This window comes from Callithrix jacchus, chromosome 2, assembly GCF_049354715.1.
Source record: "Callithrix jacchus isolate 240 chromosome 2, calJac240_pri, whole genome shotgun sequence".
Lineage (NCBI taxonomy): Eukaryota > Metazoa > Chordata > Mammalia > Primates > Cebidae > Callithrix > Callithrix jacchus.
The window spans coordinates 122,699,584-122,722,782 of record NC_133503.1 but is presented as its reverse complement, the minus strand read 5'-3'; the positions used below and the strand labels follow the sequence as shown (position 1 = coordinate 122,722,782).

Below are 23,199 nucleotides of genomic sequence, written 5' to 3'. Positions count from 1 at the left end.
TCTGTTCCTGCATTGGTTTGCTAAGAATAATGGCCTCCAGCTCCATCCATGTCCCCACAAGGGACACAATCTCATTCTTTTTTTTATGGCTGCATAGTATTCTATGGTGTATGTGTACCGCATTTTCTGTATCCAATCGACCATTGTTGGGCACTTAGGATGATTTCATGTCTTTGCTATTGTGAATATACACATATAAACATACACATGCATGTGTTAGCCATTGTGGAAGACAGTGTGGTGATTCCTCAAAGACCTAAAGACATAAATACCATTTGACCCAGCAATCCCATTACCAAGTATGTACCCAGTATGTACCCAAAGGAATATAAATCATTCTATGTAAAGACACATGCACTTGTATGTTCATTGCAGCACTATTCAGAGTAACATTTTTTAAAGAATAAAATGTTTAGACAAAAACTTTCTGTCTTTAATCCTTGAAACTGTGTAGATCATCTTCTTATCTCATGGTTTAGATATTTGTGTTGACTCTTTAACAGTGACTTTTTAACCAAAAGCCTAAAACAACAAAATTTACAGTGAAATGATCGAAACATCTCTGGGTATTTTAAAACATTAAAGACAAAGCCTGTCAGAATTTCAGGGTAAATGGAGTTATATGCTGTGACAGAAAAATGTAGTTCTCTCCCATTGCACTCTCAATCTTTAGATTTCTATTGGCATCCTCCTCCTATTGTCACTGGAATGATTCTGCCATCAAAAACACTTAGAAGGTAGTGACCTAATCATCTCTCAGTGATTTCTTTAGACAATTGTATAAATATTGATTACTTACACAACTAGGAATAAGATAGTGTACTCAAAGAGATGACAATTTAAAAGGACAAAGTATAAATCCACATCTGTTTTCTATGACACAAATAAAGATTATTTTTAAATCGTTAACATTTTCTTCTTCATACCATCTGTGTGTATATATCTTTCTAAATTGCCATTTTCCATTGGGCATAATTTTTAGCTGAGAATTTTTCAAATTTGTTATTTTAACTGCTTCTGTTTTGGTTTATGTATTTTAATTGAAGTTTTAAATTTTGTGCTTACACCCCGTGGAGTAATAACCACAAAGGGTAGAATTTTGTTAATTGAAAGAATAAATTTAAAAACAATGCCCTAAATAAATTAGACAACTAGGTTATAGATGGGATTTCCAAGAGGCATACAGATATATGTGTTAGTGCATCCTTAAATACATGCAAATCTTTTTCTATAGTAGCAACAGATAGAATGGTAATATAAAAGTGCAAACTTCTTTCCAAAAAAGCATTAAATTCTTGAACTAGTTAAGTTATAAAGTGTTTCTAAAGAAAGAATTTCACAAAGATTACAATGTCATTACTTGTTCCTAATCATTGAGCAACCACTATATGCCAGATACTATTCTAAGGACTAGAGAAAAAGAAACGACCAAAAATAAAATAACGTGACTTTAAAGAATTTACAATCAAGAGATAAACACATAAACAGTTACAAAACAATGTGAAAACTCCTAGAGAACGGCTAGGCATGGAGTTCTACAGAACTAGAGAAGAGGAGAATTTTCAGTTGAGACTTGCAAAATAGTTAGACATTATCCAGGAGAGAAAAAACTGCAGTGGACATTCTGTAAGGAGAGCCAAGTGTGCAGAGCACACAGAAAGGAACCATTTAGTGTGGAGAGCAGTGAACAGAGTGAGGGTCAAAGCGGGAGGAGAGAGCCAGAGAGGGAGGCAGGGCCAGACTATGAAAGACTATATATGCCGTGCTAAGGAGCTTAGACAAGAAGCATCAGGAAATATGTAGGGAATTGTATGTGATGGAAAAATAAATCAAATCCCTATTTTAGAGAAGTCACAGTGATATGAAGGAGGAATTGCAAGAGGACAAGAAGAAAGGTAAAGGGTTGTTGCACTACTCAGGAGACCAATAATAAGGGCCTGAACTGAGGGACTGGAAGGCAAATTCAGACTGTAAGAGATGAAATTGACCAGAATTGGTGATTAGTAAGATGAAGGTGTGAAGGAAAATGAGTTGGCCGGGCGCAGTGGCTCAAGCCTGTAATCCCAGCACTTTGGGAGGCCGAGGTGGGTGGGTCATGAGGTCAAGAGATCGAGACCATCCTGGTCAACATGGTGAAACCCCATTTCTACTAAAAATACAAAAAATTAGCTGAGCACGGTGGTGTGTGCCTGTAACCCCAGCTACTCAGGAGGCTGAGGTAGGAGAATTGCCTGAACCCAGGAGGCGGAGGTTGCGGTGAGCCGAGATCGCGCCCTTGCACTCCAGCCTGGGTAACAAAAGCGAAACTCCATCTCAAAAAAAAAGGAGTTGAAGATGACTGTGACAGTTCTGGCTTGGGTGCCTATATAGATAGTGTTCATCACTGAGACAGGACACAAGAAGTTGGTGGGTAAGAGAAAATGTAAGGAGTTCAATTTCAAACATGCTCTGTTTAATGTGGTAAGGTCATCCCCAAGTAGAGATTCAAGTAGACAGTTGGCTTTGTGTGATCTGGCCATAATTTGCCTCTCTGGTATGCTTCATTTTCTCCCATTTTACCCGCACTCCACTTAACAGTAACTTTCCACCATTACTGGGATACTCCAAGTCTGTTGCACTTTAAAGCCATTGAGTTTCTTGTTCCCTACCTGAGAACCTGCATGGCTGATCCCCTTACTTCATCCACGTGTCTATTCAAAGGACTCTTGAAAACAACTACCCTTGTCACCCCATATGAAACAACTTCCAACCCATATGTCACTCTCTAGCCCCACATTATTTTCTTTAAACATTTATCACTGCTTTAAGTTACATTATGCATTAATTTTCTCTCCTGCATTTCCTGATACTCTCTAATAGCATTCAACAGTTTAAAAATAAAAAAAGTGAGTTGGACTGATCCAAAGCATATAAGGTGGCAAAATATCTGTGTAAGAGAAATGAGAGATATGACAAAAAAAATGCCAAAATGTTATTCAATGACATTCATACTGGATTTAAAAAGAAGTAAATTAGGACACTGACTCAATTTGATTTAGAAGAAAAGAAAAGAAAGAAATTTGCTGGTTCATATAAGGGAAAATTGCAATAAATGTCTCTTTAGATATATCTCATCTTTGCTTGAGATGAAACCTATCTTTATCTCTCAGATCTGTTTTTCTCTGTGTGGGCTTTGTTCCTGGCAGGTCCTCCCTAAGTGGTAGCCAAACTGATCAGCAGCAGGAACTGGATTTGTAAGCCTGTTTCTGATGCTGATCAGTTTGGCTACCTCTTACTCAATAAAGCCAACCAAATCTGGATTGACAGGTCCACCACTGAATCAGTCACTCTGGCTAAAGAAATAGAATATTTTGTTTGGCCAGGTTTGGGTCACATGCTCATTCTTGCATCCAGATGGTGACATCAACCTCCCCCAAACCATAAGAGTAAGATTAGACTAGGAAAGCATCTGTAAAGGGATACTGAGCAAAGAACACATGTGTACTTTAGAATGTAGTACTCTTCAGAAGCAATGGGATGAAAAAGAGGAATTCTAAGGAACGTTCAGGTGTTTGAAGACCTCAGTGATATGAAAGGAAATTGTTGAGGAAGGGAATGAGGAAATGAATAAACCAACAGGATACAGACTGAACAGACAGTGGCAACACCTAATAAATGTGAAGGGTAACCTGTGAGTCAGTATATAGCAGCACAAAAGAAGGACAGGATGATAAAGCCAGGTGCTAAAAACCAAAAGGAATATAATTAATTAAAATGTTTAGAGTAAACCCCAAACCCATTGCAACAACCTGTATTTTAAAAAGAGAAGAAAAAGAAAATAACAAATGCTGGCAAAAGTGTGGAGAAACTGGAATGTCTGTGCACTGCTAGTGGGATTGTAAAATGGTACAACCACTACAGAAGACAATATTGCAGTTCTTCAAAAAAATGAAAAATAAAACTACCATATAACCTAGGAATTCCACTTCTGGGTACATATCTAAAAGAATTGAAAACAAGTTCTCAAGGAGACATTTGCAGACCTGTGGTCATATTATTCACACCCATATTATTTACAATATCCAAGAGCTGGAAGCAATCCAGATGTTGACAGATGGATGGATGGGTAAACAAAATGTGATATATGCATACAATGAAATTTTATTTGTCCTTAAATGGGGAAGAAATCCTGTCACATGCTATAACATGGATAAAACTTGTGGATATTATGCAGGTGTAATAAGCCAGTCACAAAAAGACAAATACTATATGATTCTACTTACATGAGATATCCAAAGTGGTCAAATTCATAGAAATGAAAAATGGAGTTGTGGTTGCTAGGGTTCTGGGAGAGAGGGGAGAGAAACGGGAAATTTTTCTTTAATGTACATATAATCAGTTTTGCAAGATAAAAAAGTTCTGTAGATCTGTTGCATAACAATATAAATATTCATGAAGGCATGGCCTTCATGAATAACATTAGTAGCCTTATAAAAGAGGCCTCAAAGCGCTCTTTTGCTCCTTCTACCATGTGAATACACAGCTAGAAGCCTCTTTGAACCAGAGAATGGGCCGTCACCAACCAGCACTTTCATCTTAAACGTCTCAGCCTCCAGAATTGAGAGAAAAAAATTGTTATTATAGGTCACCCAGTCCATGGTGTTTTGTTATAGCAACACAAACAAACTAAGACAATGAAAAATGTAGTGAATAAGAAGAGTTTTTTTTTTTTTGAGGCTAAAAATAATGTATATGCACCCTTATACATTTTAGGGAAGGTGTTGACTATAGCCAAAATTTGCCTGGTTACATTTTTTCCATTTCTTCCATTAACATTAATCTCTCTTCCATAAAGAATGTAGTTTGTATGATGACATTGTAGTTCCCAAAATAATTGGTAATTTAACCATTTAGATTAGGGATTATCATTCCCATGTGTTACATGATTAACACATGTAACTAGAAAAGTAATAATGTATGACAAGTTGTTTTAGCCAAGAAGCTAGGTGATTAAACTAATTTTGATATATTAATAGTGTTTAATAAAAGTTACGAGTCAATATACCGTTTGGTTAATATTATAATCACCACAGACAGAAGTGAATAGATTGCTCATCACCGGTGACTCTCAATCATCCCATATATGCATGCATCATATCATCATGTTCAGGAGTATCGGATAGAAATGGTCTTACCCACTTCCTTTGGTTTCCCTAAGAAGGTATTTTCCCCTAACCACTTGTACCTTTTTGCCCCACAGCACCTCTCACCTCATCAGGTAGAGAAACTTACCTGTAACAGATATAGAGGTCAGAGGCATGGGTGTCTCTCGTCTCCCACAGCAAGCCAACATCTTGCTCTGCTCCTCCATGCTGGAAGTTGTACTGCAGCAGGTCCCATGTGAGGTGGCCTGCTCTGATCCAGTGCTGCCTGTGACTGGATGAGTAGGTCAAATTTTGCAGTATGATAATAGGAATCCCACTATTGCCCACATTCTCCAATATTAGCCTTACCAATGATAAAGGGAACACTTGGGCTCTCCATCTGACCATCTTTTGTCTTATTTCTTCAATGACTCTGCACTCTGGATGAGATAAGGGACTATACACAAATTCCAGAAAGGTCTGCTTTTAACAAAATATATTTTGGGATATCAAGATTTAATCCAGTTTGCTCTAACATAAAATGTGATTGTCTTTTTTGATTCAGATATTAACTACATGGATAAATATAAAGAAAAATGAAGTATAGGTCTTAACTAACCAGCAGAGACAGGAGCTTGAGAATGCAAGAATGTTGTAAGAAATAGGGCTCTTTCACTTAACTCTTTTAACTATTCTCCAAATATGATAAATCTATTAGTATTAGCATCCCAAACTGCAACTGTTGTGTTAAAATTTAAATAATAAATATAGATTTTTTTAAATCCTTAAATTTAATATTAACTTTACTTCTGTATGGAGAAGTAAAAAAAATTATCCAGACAACTGACTAACATTTATTTCTCCAACACATTCACCAAACACCAACTGATCACCTAAGTACACTATGTATACAAACCCTCGTGGTTTCTACTTTTAAAGAGCACAAATAAAACTGAAGACATACCTGGGTACAAGTACCTAGAATAAGGAGGTATTTGCTAAGTCTCATAAAAGGTGAAAAAAAATTGCATGGATGTTTACAACATGTAGAGGTCTCTTTCAGAGGAGAAATACCTGTGCAAACTAGGTGGCATTTTCATCGGAATGTGTAAAACAGTGAGCAAACATGAAGTTTGGAAAGCACAAAGCAAAAAGCTTCTGGGGAGAAGTGAGAGATAAAACTGGAAAGGTATTTTGGGGCCATAACTGGAGCAGGGCTTGAATCCTAAAAAGAGTTAAAAATGATTGGAAAAGGGGCTGTGTGGGATGAGCAGTGAGTCAGCAAGAGATGAATAAAAGAAGTGCTGAGCAGAAAGGACAGCTCAGTTAAAGTGAACAAGCATAAATTTGTGGCAGACTCAATCAGTGCAGCTTTCTCTAGCAGCACTCTTCAGCCTAGCTAGGAAATATTTAGAAGTTCAAGGTCCATGGGAAATTTTAGGCAATAAGTGAAGGCACTGCTGAGTCGGCTGACCATGAAAACAAGCTAGACGGAAGAAATAAAGTTGGAAGTTAACAGACAAGAAGAAAAAGAGCAGAGTCAGGGTTGTGATGAGAAGGAAGACCAGGATTAGTATGAGAAAGAAATTTAGAATGGCTGACATTAAAGAGATTGTGGAAGAGGCAAGATACTCAGAATTGGAGATTCATAGATGATGAGATCCAAGGATGGAGAGGAGTTGGGGATCATTGGTGTCAAGGAGGTAAGGAACTGTGGAGTCACCGATATGATAATAAAAGATAGGTTAAATTCACTGGGTAAGGAAAAAAAGTACCATAGAGTTCCAAATACCATAGCAGCTAGGAGAAAAGGAAGGCTGCATGAGACAGTCTGAAAGAGAAGAGATTGCTGAATTTCAACAGCCAGAACAATAATGAGGAATGGGCAATGGAGAAGGAAGATTAACCCTGTTTCTTCATCCTGTGTTAGTGATAAAGGAAGGGGAAAAGAGAAAGTTGTCCTAGGAAGAATTTCCTGGGAGGTAACATCATTAGCAAGAAAGCCAGGCTCACTTATAGAAGAGATGTAGAAAGAACATTTATGAAAAATAAATGGAAGATACAGGAAAAGTTTTATAAAAATAGAGGGAAAATAACAGAATAACCACAGGACCTGGTAGCACAAAAAGGCAAAGGCTGCCTCTAGGACTCATTAGGATTATTTACAAATATTCTGGTTTACAAAGCAGATACAGATATGGGCTTTCATTAGCCAATTGAGCATGATCAAGTGACATGTGTCACTTCCAGTGGAAGCTTTACATGCTATGCACAGTTCACCACATCTCTTGACCTAAAGTAATTCTAGAGTCATGTGTCATATGGAGCTTTGGTCACCGGGGTCTCTGAGTGATGCAAAAAAGCAGAACCCCCTTGCCGACCCTTTATACACATTTTGCATGAGTGAAAAATAAACCTTTTTTTGTTTAAGCCACTAAGATTTGGGAAGTGTTTCTTTCTACAGCCTGACCTACTTTGATTAATAGGTAATTCAAGTAACTAGAGGAGAAAAGCACTTTCAGAAAGTGCTTGAAATGTGTTCTTCTCATGAGTCTACCTATTTTACAACAATATTTTAAACAAAATTTTCTTCAAGATACAAAGAAGAACTATGAGAATTTAGGTAACAATACTCCAATATTAGGATCCTCTAGTGCTCACTGATGGTTTAAGATCAGCAGTAGCAACACCTGGAGCCTGCTCTCTCCTTCCTCAGCCTCTACCCCACCCCAGTCTGTTAGCTCCATTAAGCCTAAGCCAAAGACTCCAGAGAGAAAGCAGGGGAAAGAGATCTGGCAAAAGATCTCTCCTGATCTGGAGGTGAAAGAAATCGCAGACAGAAATAATTTGTGCTGAGGCAGAGTCCAGAGAACAGAGAAGTTAGCCAGAAATTGGGCTGGGGGTTCACTAGACATAGAATCTAGAAGCTCAAGGTGAGAAGGGTAACTAGGACTCAGCTAACCAATATTGGCAGTGATTAGAAGACTTTAGTGACTGCAGATTTTGAGAGCTGCTAAGATCAACAAATTCCAATATTGGATGACTAATCTGCTGTTTACTTTGGATTTGCTTTTTTGTTGTTATTGTTGTTGTTGTTGTTTTGTCTTTATTGGCTTTTTACAGAGTGGAAGATGTGATGAGCAGGATTTGGGGGCCTATGAGGGCTCCATTTACACCTGTCATCACCTGTAAAAATTTTCACCAGTTTACATTTTAGTTTTTTAAGATACCCTGGCCATGATGATACAGAATAGAGGATCTTATTTTCTGGATCAAAGAAGCACAAAATATGTATCCTCCTTTTTCCATCATTAATCAACTCTCTTCTACCTGCTCTAATTGCTAGGCTTGTGGACTCTTGCTCATCTACCAAACAAAGATGTTTGATGAAATGTTCCCTTCTGCTATGGGGTGATTCCAGCAGGAAGAGGCAGACTCCTAAGCAGCATAGTCTCACTCAGAGCTGTCACTTGTGGCTGGTAATATACTATACATTAATGACTTCGTGACATTGTTATCCCTTTTCTTAGCTTCTCAAAGGACACCTGGCTTAACTGAATGACTAGCTTATTTTATCACTCTGTAGGTCATCCCGACCCTTAGAAACAGAATTAAAGAGGGAGGGAGCACCATGCAATTGTCACACCATTACTCCTAGCCCTGGAAATGCAATGATAAAGAAGTTCAGAGATGCAAAAGAGACTGCTGGGAAGGTTGGCTGCCTTCTTAGATCTGATAAGGATAATTCCAGAGCCTATAACTTCTAGTAATAAGGCTTCAAATTGACAGCATTTTGATGTATGTAAGTTATTGACAGAGTTTTCTTTACATTACACTAAAGGCTCTCAGGAGTTAACAGGATAGGCCACAGTCTAGAAGACAAAATGAGAGTCATTTATCCATTTTGGTGAGATGTGCATCAGTGAGAAAAAAAAGAGATGGAAAATTTTGCATTTGAACATTCTGAATAAAGCATCACATATCTGTTATTGTTGCCATTAGACTAGTTTCCATTTATTTAGCAATTTCAAAGCCAAACACTGTACCACAGGGTTTCTTTTGTTGACTTTACATCTTCTCTTTTTATAAATGAGTGGGGTCTGCCACCTTAATTATATAGAATGATATTTCTTCTCTCTTTTCATTTAAATTCTGTTTCAGCCAGGCATAAGGTACTACTTCCATTTAAACAAATTGGGTTAATGGAGTTTTGATAACTTCGCCACTTTTATTCAGAATAGGCCTAAATTAGACATATGTGCTGCCAACCAGAAAGGAGTTTTATTTGGAAATTATGGCTTTGGATAGATAAGATTTTTTCCAACTCTTACATAATACTTTCTTTTGACTTGCAATCACTTGTTGTAGCCAATTTTGTAGTATGAAACCTGGACTATGGTTAAGTTTTACCAAAGCAAGAAATTATAGAGAATCGACAAATATCTGCCCACAGTATGGAACATTTCCTCTTTTACTATCAAAAATGCACCCGGAAGAGTGTGGGTGTGAAACCTAAGTAATTCCAGTTCTGCCATAAAAACAAGAAAGAAAGGATACTTAGGAATTCCAGAACATAGTTGTGTGGCAGGACCTTGTTTTCATGAAGAAATAAATTGCTTTGTTTACCTTGCCCCCTTTTGTTGCATTAGAAGGATGAAATGTAAGTGTTTCCATTCTTCACCAGGGAATATTTGAAAATTAAGTCTTCCATGAATTTGAGAAAGGGAGACAGCGCATGAATTTGATTCTGATTCTAAGGTTTATGGACCATCAACATCTATTGAGAAAAAAAAAAAAAAAAAAGGAAGAAAAGTCTTTAAGAATAAAGAGAAGGAGACTAGATGGAAAAGTGGAGGACAGGGTTCACCAGATGGGCTGCTGACATCATGGGCCTGATTCTAGCAAAGTTAGCCGGAAGGGAGATGGCCTATTGCTTAAGAGGAAACAGTGAGCAGAATGAAACAGGAGCTTTTGTTTATGACTGTCTTAGCATGTCCTGGATTATGAAGAGAGAAGAGCCTTCACTGCCAACCACCCAGAGCCACCCAATCCACTCAAGCCAGAACCACATATGTTAGTTTTGTACCACTGCTGTAAGAAATTACCAGAAATGCAGTGGCTTAAAACAACACAAATTGAATCTGTTACAGGTCTGGGTGTCATGATTCCAAAATAAGTCTTAAAGATTCTGGCAGAGCTGATTCCTTCTGGAGGCTCTCAAGAGAATTTATTTTTTGTCTTTTCTAGCTTTTATTCCTTGCCCCATGGCCTTACATCACATCATTTTTCTCTCTCTGTAATTACTTCACCTTCTACTTTTGAATATCTACAGTCCCAGTGTAAGAACTCTTGTGATTATGTTTAGGGCCCACCTGGATAGTCCAGAATAACCTCTCCTTCACAAAATCCTTAACTTAATCACAGGTGCAAAGGCTCTGACCAGGGACAATTGTTAATGACCCCATGGATAGAATAACATTGACCATGTGTTGAAAAAAAATTTACTTCAACCCTACAAAGTCAATAATTAGAATAATGTCCAATGATAAAGCCAACTTTGAGTCTTAGTGGATTATAAGAGAACTATCTTAGTGTGAAGTTCCAGGATCTCCCTAGTCTATTATTTTGTTAATTTAATTTAACAGAATTAATTAACTATTGCAAATACCTGCAAATTAGCTGAAATAATGCATGTTCTAAAGAGAAAGACAAACTATTCTTTTTCTATAACTGGTTATTGGAAAAATTAAATCATTTAGTGCGCACCCAGTCCAGTTTGTGGCACTGTTGCACATTAGGTGTGGTTGGCCCAGCAGCAGTGTAAAGCTATTCACAGATTCCCGTGGTTCTCGAATACCTTTCTAGCCAGGAGAGTAGCAACATGTTCCCTGCCTTGGAGAGGTGTAAATCTGAAGCACAAGTGGGCTAATGTTGCAATAATATGAGACCCTTTTCAAAGCTCAACAGCCAAAAAAGATGGGAAAAGGTTATGTTTGAAGACAATACACAGCACAGGTGTCTTACAGTAAATTTTATTAGGTTTTTAAAGAGAATTATAGATGATAATGGATCTGTGGGATAATACATAGTCCCGGAGGAACTACAAAGCTGTGATGCACGTGAGGGCCTCCACTAATGCCATCAACAGTGAAAGTGCAGGCCCAGCAGTTTATGAATAGTCAATGTATTCAAAAAAGAAATTCAGCTTCATATTAACATTGATATAATCTATGGATATTTAATTGTCAGTAATGATTTTATTGATTTTCATATTTTAGTAAGCAAGCAAATAAAATGCCTTAGAACCTCAGAGATACTATTATAGAAATAAAAGCATTTTTCTATAAGTAGGCTATTATAGTGGCTTTTCATTCATTTTTTCATTCATTAAATAAATATTTTCTAAGCATTTGCTCTCCTGTGCATGGATATACGTAATGGTTATCACTTAATTATTTATAGTTTTATAATTTATAATACACTTTCCAGGTAATATCCCACTTAATAGCTGTGAAGTGAGCATTTTTACCATCATTTTATGGAAGGGGAAACTGAAAGTTCACATTATCAAGGATCTTCCCAAAGGTCACCCAGTCTTGGGAAACAGGCAGAGCTATAATTTAATATCAATTCTCCATTTCCAGAGCCATCACAGAACACTGTTTGACTTCTCCCGGCCTTTTGAAATCTTACTGTCTGCAAGGAGTCTTACAATACAAGGTAAGAAACCTCTATACCACAGTCTCAAGAATATGCAAGTATTTTTCCAGGCTCCTGACGATCATAAATCACACTTTCTATAGAATTGTCCCTTTCCAGTATCTCTCCTTAGACCAAAAGTTAACCACCTTTGCAACTTTCATCTAAAGTTTTATCTCTCAATTAACAGTCATTTTCCACAATGGAGCACAGCTTGTAATGAATTCACGAAATTTACTGCCTGTATTACAACAAGGAGAAAAACACTGAAGCCTCTCTGAGGTCTATATCTTAGGCAGCGCATGATTTACTCCCCAGTGGGAAAATTTACTCCTGCATGCTAGCTTTGCAGCAGACAAGGTTTGGATTGTACCTTAGAAAAGTTGCAAAGGCCTTTGAATTGCACCTTTGTGAGGTCCTGTAAGTAATCAAAATTTAAATGTTAAATCCATGAGGGGTCAAGCTCTGTGATATAGAGAAACTGCAGAAGTTGAAAAGAAAGGGGAAGTTACAACTAATGAGAACAAGGAAGACTTATGGAGAGAGCAGCCATGGAGCAGTGCATTGATGTCTAAGTTGACATTCAATGGAAGATTGTGGGGAAGAGATTCCAAGAGGATAAAATGTCGTATGCAAAGGCAAGAACAAGGAATGAGCTGGTTCTATTCTGGGTTCACTAAGTAGGCAATGGGATAGTAAAGTAGGAGATAAACTAAGGTAGTAAAAGAAGCTGGAATGAAAGTTCACCCGGTCTTGGGGAACTGGCAAAGCTATAATTTAATCTCAATTAAATATTCACTAGCAATAGAAGTTACTGAAAGTTTAAGACAAGGGTGATGTACTCAAGGAGACACATTTGGCAGAAAGGCAAGATGGATTTAAAAACCTGAGAGCTTTCCAATCTTCCTATTTCTCACTAACAAATATAGACTGAAAATAGCAGATACTCATCGTCCTGGCTGCATTCACACTAACAGCATAGAAAAGTGAACCAATCCTGGGTCATGAGATATAAGGAGATATCTTCTGAAAGTTATTGAAAGGTATCTGGGAAAGCTTTTCTCCCTTGTTAAGAAAGACTCATGAAGAGAAATCCTCCCTCTCCCTCTCCCTCTCCCTTCCTGCAGCTAAAAGTTCTTGTGTGAGAATCTGATGCTTGGAGCTGAAGTAGCTATAGTGTGACCATGAAGGGAAGGTCAGGGAAGTCGTGGAAAACCATTCCAGAGGCCTGACATTGCAGAACTATTGAAGCAACCATGGAAACTCCTGCTGAAAATCTTCTTTATGTGAAAGGAAAATTAAATCCTGATGTTTAAAGCTACTTTTAGTTTGTTTTTGTGTTAGTTTCAACCAAAACTAGCTTCAGCCTGACACCAGAAGCTACAATGATGCTGGTGAAAGGTAGCAATTTCCAGGATGGTGCTAATGAATTTGGAAGTAATGGGATGCTTGTTTGTTTGTTTGTTTTTGTTGTTTTTGTTTTTAGAGACAGGGTCTTGCTCTGTCACCTAGGCTGGAGTGCACTGGAGCAACCATAGCTCACTGCAGCCTTGACTTCTTGCGCTCAAGAAACACTCCTGCCTCAACCTCCTGCATAGTTGAGGCTACTGGCTTGTGCCACCATGCCAAGCTAAATTATTTTTATTATTTGAAGAGATGATGGTAAGGCTAGGTTTCCCAGGATGGTCTCAAACTCTTGGCCTCAGCCAATCCTTCTGCCTCAGTCTCCCAAAGTGCTGAGATTTCAGGTGGGGATGTGTGCAAGACATGAGATAAAATAAAGGGAACCCCATGGACTGATTTATCACATTGTATATAAGTTTCCTGCACAGTGAAACTAGAAATCATCAATCTGTAATTGATAAGTTTTGTTTATAATCTTGGCAAGTGAAATAAATCTACATAAATGTAAGGTTAAGGAAACCTGATAACAACCAACTCTAACCAAGAATGTAAACCTAGGTGGCAGGGATGAAATATGATCATTATAAGAAAGTTGTAATTTAGTAAATTGTGTTGCACCTAACTGAATTACAAAATTGTTCAGATTGGAGTACAGGGCCAGGAAACTACAACAAAAAGCCAGAAAAGGATGAATCAGCATTTATATAGCACATTCAAGGAAAGGGTCCTATACCTGGAGGCTGTGGGAAGTTCTATGGCCAGACGTGGAATATGTCGACTTCACCAAGCAATTGCCATCCTTTAGGCATTGTTAAGGGGTAAGGGAAACAGTTGGTCTTCTACTTTGAAATACTGAATCAGTTCTCTCAACTTCAACAAAATAAGTGTACAAGAAAAGAAAGTGAGTGAAACTCAGACCATGGTCTTTTAACTGGTTGCTACAGAATGATAATTTCAGTAACAAATAGAGAATTCTGAAAGGTGAGGATGGGTTGAGACAGTAAAGCTGGTTTGGGTTATGTCAAGTTTTAGAGGCAAGTAAGAATACAGATGTGTGGACCTTTGGAAGGTGACCGGAAACATCCACCTTCTAGATGACCAGAACTCCAGGTCTGAAGTCCATGGGGAAAAGCTGACTATTTTATCTGAAGCTGTATAATTCGTCAGATTGCCATGAAAACTAAACAGAAAACCAAGATGGAAGAAGAAACTCACATCTGCTGAGTACCTACCACATGTTTGGCACACCTAAGAATTAAACATGTTATACGTTTAACCTCACAACAATACTATAAGGAAAAAGATTACAAATGCCATTTTTAAGAGAGCAAACAAGGGTTCTGAAAACTTACATGTACTTGCCAAGGTACAAGAGGTAGCACAAACAACATTCAAATGCCAGTCAAAAACCAGAAGCTTTTGTAATCTTTCAAATGTACATACTAAAACACGTAGTTGTAAAACTGCTAACACCCTCATTCTTACTTTAATTTTTATCATTACAAAGTCGTTTTTACCAGAATCAAAGCATAAACATAAATTTTGTTTGAAGAGCCTAGAAAAGGCTTTATTCATTCAATTTTACATTTGAAGAAACATGCACGAGGTCTTATACAAAACCATTCAGTGAGTTCCAATCCGAAGTCCAATACTAACATTCGATAAATGTTATTGAACCTCTATCATATGTGAGAAATGAAAGCTACTAAGATCCCACTCTCAATAAACTTACAGTCTTGTTGTATATATATATATATGTGTGTGTGTGTGTGTGTGTGTGTGTGTGTGTGTGTGTGTGTGTGTTTATAATACCACAAAGTATATGGTAAACTATTGGAGTCAGATATTTACATTGTTTCAAATAATGATCTTCCCCAAATATCATTCTAGCATTTAGATTGTTCCCCATAAATGAGTCACTGAAGACTAAAAGTCTAATAGTAAACTTCTCTAAGAAGTATATTCAAATAGCTATTATTTTCATGTAACGAATACAATATGGTATATTAGACCATTCTGGCCTGTTATAAAGAAATATCTGAAACTGGATAATTTATTTTAAAAAGAGGTTTAATTGGCTCATGGTTTTGCAGGCAGTACAGGAAGCACAGCTGGAGAGGCCTCAGGAAACTTTCAATCGTGGCAGAAGGAAAAGCAGGCACATCTTACATAGCCAGAGCAGAAGGAAGAGAGAAGGGGGAGGTGCCACACACTTTCAAACAACCAGATCTCCTGAGAACTCACCACTGTTATGGGAACAACAGGGGAAAACACACTCTCATGATTCAATCACCTCCCACCAGGCCCCTCCTCCAACACCGGCAACTACAATTCAATATGAGATTTGGGCAGGAACACAAATCCCAACCATATCATATGGAATAACAAGGTTTTTATGGAGTATTTGTTTTCACCCATCATGTATTTTTCTATATAAGTGTGCCTATTTTATTACATCATCAGTAAGTCATTGGTTCCACATGTCAGGTAGCAGGCACCTGAAGTATGCTAAACATTGTATTAGTCTCCTGAGAGAAAAGGAGGAACAGAGCATTGTTCTCACTCCAGAGGGGTTCATAGGGTCACAGGGAGAATGCAGCTTAGTTAGTTATCACATTGCTCTCTAGAAACATACTCCATAGTTTACAGTAAATTGTGCAGTTACACTAAATACACATTTCAACATTTTTTTTTAAGTATGCTTTTTGATCCAGGGAAATTACAGACTTCTGATTAGAAGCAGTATTAATAAAATGCTAAATCAAATTTATCCCTTTGCAGAAAACTAAAATATCCTGAAATATTTGCCACAAGGCTAGGATAAAAAATATTATACAAGAAACATTTTTTTAAAACCACAGCATCTTTATACAATGTTTTGAAGTAATCCTTAATGAATGTGGTCATATTTTTTAATTGGAATGCATCCACTGTACAACTTTTAAAGATAAGAACAAGTATTCAAATGTCTACAAATGTAAGATCAGAAAACTAAAACAGAAAAAAACAGGTAAACAAACAATAACAACAGATTTTAGAGGTCAGGTAATTAAAGAGCAGGATTTTGTGAATCTATTCACTATGCTAATATTTAAAAACGTAACCAAGCACCTCCAAGTTATTGATAAATACTCCATAGATATTTCATATCAAATGTGATCCTAGTATTGAAGAAAAACACTTTTAACTGTAGTGAAAAAGTTCTTATAGTAACAAAAAAACAATGTCCCATGGTGAACTCATGCCTCTTTTGTAAATGGGTTCTAATACTGTTTTTAATGTTCTTTTGAAGAGAGAAATCCAATGAAGCGTCTAATAAAGGCATTTGAAATATTTATACAGTGAAGTAGCATGACAAATATTCTTCCCTCTTTTCTCTCTGTGTCCTCTCTACCCCTCTTTCATTAGACTGACTGCCTTGAATATCTTATGATACTGGTTGAATTTGCTCAAAATAGAAATACAAAAGTTGGATAAAAATTATCCACCCTAAGTTGTTAAGAGAGAATAACACAGAAAAAATAATATGTGTTTAGCATATGGAAATGAATCCTTTAAAGTATGAAGTTTAATGTAACATTGGGAAACATCTCTTTGTCCAGACACTTCAGAATACCCTCAAATCATTCCTGCATATGCATGAATATGCCACCCTTTTTATGCCACCTTTTTTCCAATAAACAAGGAATATCATCCTCCAAAAATATAAAAGACTGAAAAATGAAATAGGGCTAACAATAAGCTCTGTCTATACAACACACTCAAAGAGAACCAGACAGGAAAATTGAGTCACCGTGAGCATGACTGCCATATTTCTTAGATTTCCTAGGACAGTCCCAGTAATAAATATTCTGCCCATTGTTGTAAAAAAAAAGTTTAAATACCTAGGAAATGTCACTATGTTGGCTAGTTTCCCAGACTACCTCTCATACCGGGAAAAAAAAAATTCTCTGTCATCTTAAGTATTCCAATAGAGACTTAAGAAAATTTCTTCACTATATGTGAGCCACACAATAAAAACTATTGTTAAGAAAACCAGGTGTCTGGCAAGATGGCTGAATAGGATTAGCTCCAGTCTGCAGCTCCCAGCAAGATCAACATAGAAAGTGAATGATTTCTGCATTTTCAACTGAGGTACCCAGCTCATATCACTGGGACTGGTTTGACAGCAGGTACAGCCCACAGAGGGAGAGCCAAAGCAGAGTGGGGTATCACCCCACCTGGTAAGCACAGGGAGTCGGAGAACTCCCTCCCCAAGCAAAGGGAAGCTGTGAAGGACTATGCCTTGAGGAAAAATGGTGCATTTGGCCCAGATACTATGATTTTCCCATGGTCTTCCCAATCTGCAGACTGTGAAATTCCCTTGGGTGTCTATACCACCAGGGTCCTATGTTACAAGCATTAAACTGGGTGGCCACTGGGGCAGACACCAAGCTAGCTGCAGGACTGTTTTTTCATATCCTAGAATGCCACCTGGAATGCCAGCGAGACAGAACCATTCACTTCCCTGGAAAAGGGGCTGAAGCCAGAGAGCCAAGTGGTCTTTATCATCAGATCCCACCCCCATAGAGCCCAGCAAGCTAATACCTACTAACTTGAAATTCTCACTGCCAGCATAGCAGTCTTAAGTTGACCTGGGATCCTTGAGTTTGGTGGAGAGAGGGGTGTCTGCCATTACTGAGCCTTGAGAAGGCAGTTTTCCCCTCATAGTGTAAACAAAGCCCCTGGGAAATTCAAACTAGGCAAAGTCCACCATACCTCAGCAAAGCCACTGTAGCCAGTCTACCTCTTTAGATTCCTCCTCTCTAGGCAGGGTATCTCTGAAAGAAAGACAGCACCCACAGTCAGGGGCATATAGATAAAACTCCCATATCCCTGGGTCAGAACACCTGGAGGAAGGGGTGTCTGTGGGCACAGCTTCAGCAGACTTAAACATTCCTGCCTGCCATCTCTGAGGAGAGCAGCAGATCTCCCAGCACAGTGCTCAAGCTCTGCTAAGGGACAGACTGCCTCTTTAAGTGAGTCCCTGACACCTGTGTCTCCTGACTGGGAGACACCTCACAGAGGGGATCAACAGACACCTCATATAGGGGAGCTCTGGCTGGCATTTGGCAGGTGCCCCTATGGGATGCAGCTTCCAGAGGAAGGAACAGGCAGCAATCTTTGCTGTCCTGCAGCCTCTGCTGCCCAGGCAAACGGGGTCTGGAATGGACCTCCAACAAACTGCAGCAGACCTGCAGCAGAGGGGCCTGAATGTTAGGAGGAAAAGTAACAAACAGAAAGGAATACCATCAACATCAGCAATAAAGACATCCACACAAAAACCCCATCTGAAGGTCATCGGCATCAAAGACCAAAGGTAGATAAATCCAAGAAAATGAAGAAAAATCAACACAAAAAGGCTGAAAATTCCAAAAACCAGAACTCCTCTTCTCCTCCAAAGGATCACAACTCCTCACCAGCAAGGGAACAAAACTGGATGGAGAATGAGTTTGACGAATTGACAGAAGTAGGCTTCAGAAGGTGGGTAATAACAAACTCCTCCAAGCAAAAGGAGCATGTTGTAACTCAATGCAAGGAAGCTAAGAACCTTGAAAAAAGGTTAGAGGGATTGCTAACTAGAATAACCAGTTTGGAGAAGAACATAAATGACCTGATGGAGCTGAAAAACACAGCACAAGAACTTTGTGAAGCAGACACAATTATCAATAGTCAAATCGATCACATGGAAGAAAGGATATCAGAGACTGAAGATCAATTTAATGAAATAAAGTCTGAAGACAAGATTAGAGAAAAAAGAATGAAAAAGAATGACCAAAGCCTCCAAGAAATATGGGACACTCAGATTTGTTACACAGATATACTCGTGCCATGGTGGTTTGCTGCATCCATCAACACATCATCTACATTAGGTATTTCTCCTAATGCCATTCCTCCCTAGACCCCACCCTGCTACAGACCCTGATATGTGATGTTCCCCTCCCTGTGTCCATGTGTTCTCATTGTTCAACTCCCACTTATGAGTGAGAACATGTGGTATTTGGTTTCTTGTTCTTGTGTTAGTTTGCTGAAAATGATGGTTCCATATTGCTCGAAGTGGCTCTAGTCCCTACTGACTGCTAGGCCAGAAGAGAGCAGGGCTGTCTTTCTGTAAGACCACGGTGCATGTGATCTGCTTATTCCCCTGTTCCCTAGCCCTCTCCAAAACCCCTATCTGGCCATTCCTGCAAGAGCATGTGCACAGCACAGCCTCTGCTGCCCCATCTGAGTCCTTTGCCAGTGTCCTAAGACCAGTTAGCCCCCCAACCCTAGCATAGTCAGTGCTCAACCCCAAGGGGCCAGAGGACAAAGACACAGGCTCATTCCCAATCCACAGGGTTCAAGCACACAGATCAGGAATACTGAGCTGAGATTTGTGGTGGCTGGAAGTTAAGTAGGAGAAAAGACCTCACTCTTACTAAACTAACAAGACTGAGGTGTGGGTTTGTGGACCAGCACAGGAGCTGGGCATGTCTCCCCCTCAAGGTTGGTCCAGGAAGAATGTAGCCTGTTTGCCAGTACAGCCTCTGCTCAAGGAAGCCCCATAGCCCAGAACATCTAACAGCCCAGTGATCTGGACACAGAAGATTTGAGACAAAACCAGCTAGTTGGTCCAGCAGCTGGTATAGACACTAGAAGGAGACCTGGTCAGAGGTGTGCAACATGGGCAGCCCCCACAGCCATCTGCTGAGCAAAAATCCCTGGATCGTGGGTGCCACACCAGCAGGACACCCATGGGGACACCACTATGCCTGGGGACCTTACACTCTTGACTTACTGCATCAATAGACCAGCCACAGGCAAATCCTACAACATGTTCTGACTCTGCCAAGCACAGGGGACTAGTGGGCCTGGGAGCAGCTGCAGATCTGAACTTCAGCTTGGGCCGCCTCTAAGGGATGGGAGAGCACAGGCCACCAGGACCCTGCTAGGGGCTAAGGAAATGTGAGTGTGGTGCCAGTGATGAGAGGGGGCTCCCCTAAGACCCAAGAACACATTCAGCAAAAGAGCCATCTCTCACACCAACCCCCATCTTACCTACACCAGAGCACTGCATGCAGCAAATGTATTGAAATACAAAAGGGTCACGCAGCTGATGAGCCTATCTGCTGGCCCTTACTCATAAGCACTATCTAATAGATCACAGCCTGAATTTTACCACCAAACAAAAATTCTTAAAACACCTCACTTGTGAAACCAAATGCAGGAGGCTAGCCACAAATAAAGATTCTGTACAAAGCCTTGACCCTTTGAAAGGGTCCATAAATGTAACCAATTGACTATATTTAACATACACAACTGTAAAACCCTCAAAGGAAATAAAGAATATAAAAACAAAAAGCTTCATCCAAATGACAACTTCAAAAAGATAAAGAAACACCAGCTCTCTCAGATGAGAAAAAAAATCAGTGCAAGAACTCTGGCAATTCAAAAAGGCAGGGTGTCTTCTTACCTCCCAGTGACTGCACTAGGAACCCAGCAATGGTTCCTAACAAGATAGAAATGCTTGAAACAACAGACATATAATTCTGATTCTCATAGCAAGGAAGTTCCACAGGATTCAGGAGAAAGCTGAAATCCAATCCAAAAAAGTCAGTAAAATGACCTAAAAGTTAAAAGATGATAGCCAATTTAAGAAAGATGAAAGTGAATTTCTGGAATCAGAAAGTTCACTACAAAAATTGTATAATACAACCTGCAGCATTAACAACAGAAAAGACCAACCTAGGAAAGAATCTCAGAGCTCAAAGACTGCTCCTTGGAATCTCACAGGCATATAAAAAAAAAGAAAAAATAATTTTAAGAAATGAACAAAACCTCAAAGAAATGTGGGATTATGTAGAGAGACCAAACCGATAACTGCTTGGCATTCCTGAGAGAGAAGGAGAAACAGTAGACAACTTTGGAAACATATTTAAGGATATAGTTCATGAAAACTGACCCAATCTTGCTAGAGAGGTTGATGTGCAGATTCAGTAAGTTCAAGAAGCCCCTACAAATTGCTACAAGATGACCATCCCAAGACACATAGTCATCAGATTCTCCAAGGTCAATGCAAAAGAAAAAAAAAATCTTAAAAGTAGCTAGAGAAAAGAGTCATATCACTCACAAAGGGAACCCATAAGGCTAACAGGGGACCCCTCAGCAGAAATTATACAACAAGGCAAAAGAGATTGGGGAACTATTTTCAGCATCCTGAAAGGAAAGAAATTCTAAGCAAGAATGTCATATCCAAACAAAGCTTCATAAGCAAAGGAGAAATAAGATTCTTTCAAGACAAGTGAACACTGGAAATTTATTACCACTAGAGCAGCTTTACCAAAGGTCCTCAAGAGAGTTCTAAACATGGCAACAAAAGAATTATACCTATTACAACAAAAATACACATGACTACATAGCCCACAGCCGTATAAAGTAACTACACAATCAAGTCTACAAAACAACGAGCTAACAACACAATGACAGGATCAAAGCCTCGCATGACAATATTAACCTTGAATCTGAACTGTCTAAACATCCCACTTAAAAGGTGCAGAGTGGCAAAGAAGAGTGCTTTCTTCGAGAGACCAGTCGACATGTAGCAACACCCACAGGCTCAAAGTAAAGAGATAGACAAAGATCTGCCATGCAAATGGAAAACAAAAGAGCAGGGGTTACTATTCTATCAGATACAACAGACTTTAAACCAACAACAGTCAAAAAAGACAAAGCAGGGAATTACATAATAACAAAGGATTCAAGTCAGTAAGAAGACTTAACTGTCCTAAATATATATGCAACCAACATTAGAGCAACGAGATTCACAAAACAAGTACTTCTGGACCCATAAAAATACTCAGCCACACAAGTATATCAGCACTTTACTGCCAACCTCTGAAATTATTAAGGAAGAAAACTAACAGAGAAATTCTGAACTTAAACTCAACATTTGATCAACTGAACCTCATAGACATGTACAGAACATTTCAGCCAACAACCACAGAATATACATTCTTCTCGCCTGCACATGGAATATACTGTAAGATTAATCACATGCTTGGCCATAAAGCAAGCCTCAATACATTCAAAAAACCAAAATTATACCAAGCATATGCTCAGACAAAAAGAAGATTGCTCAAAAACACAAAATTACATGGAAATTAAACAACTTGCTCTTGAATGAATTTTGAGTAAACAACAAAATCAAAGCAGAAATAAAAAATTTTTGAAACAAACGAAAACAGAGCATAACATACCAAAATTGCTGGGATGTAGCAAAAGCAGTTTTAAGAGGAAATGTCATAATGTTAAAAGCCTACATCAAGAAGTTAGAAAGATCTCAAATTAACAATCTACATCACACCTAGAGGAACTAAAGAAACAAGAAAAAAGCTATATCCCCAAAGCTAGCAGAAGAAAAGGAATAACTAAAATAACAGCAGAACTGGATGAAATTGAGATGCAAAATAATCCATATAAAAGACCAACAAAAACAAAAGTTGGTTTTTTAAAGCATAAACAAGAATAATGAACCACTAGCTAGATTAACAAAGTAAAAAAAGATAAAAGATCCAAATAAGCACAATCAGAAATGTCAAAGATGACATTACAAGCAATCCCACAGAAATACAAAGATCTTCAGAGACTATTATGAGCACTTCTATGCACAAAAACTAAAAATCTACAGAAAATTGATAAATTTCTGGAAATGTACAGCCTCTGAAGACTGAAACAGGAAGAAATTGAAACCCTGAACAGACCAATATCAAGTTCCAAATTTGAGTCATTAAAAATTATTAAAAACCTGCCAACCAAAAATAAAAATAAAAAGATCTGAAACCAGATATATTCACAGCTGAATATTACTGGACATACAGAGAAGAGCTGATATCAATCCTGCTGACACTCACAGCTGATTCTACTAGACATACAAAGAAGAGCTGGTATCAGTCCT

At 38.5% G+C, this 23,199-nt stretch overlaps 1 protein-coding gene and 1 long non-coding RNA gene across 3 annotated transcripts in view; one reads left to right on the top strand and one right to left on the bottom strand.

Moving 5' to 3' along the window:
* Positions 1-23,199, bottom strand: part of LOC144581428 (uncharacterized) — a 95,622-nt gene that overhangs the window by 41,597 nt on the left and 30,826 nt on the right. For both annotated transcript variants that reach the window (XM_078365243.1, XM_078365242.1), the window contains exons 3-4: positions 5,272-5,415; positions 4,263-4,324 (exon numbers count right to left, since the gene is read on the bottom strand). In XM_078365243.1, coding sequence (XP_078221369.1) covers positions 4,263-4,324; positions 5,272-5,415 — 206 coding nt within the window. The remainder of the gene's footprint in view (positions 1-4,262; positions 4,325-5,271; positions 5,416-23,199) is intronic.
* On the top strand, positions 6,448-16,557 carry LOC144581429 (uncharacterized). The gene is made up of 3 exons (XR_013532247.1): positions 6,448-6,826; positions 11,768-11,843; positions 12,950-16,557. It is a non-coding gene; the product is annotated as an uncharacterized LOC144581429 (long non-coding RNA).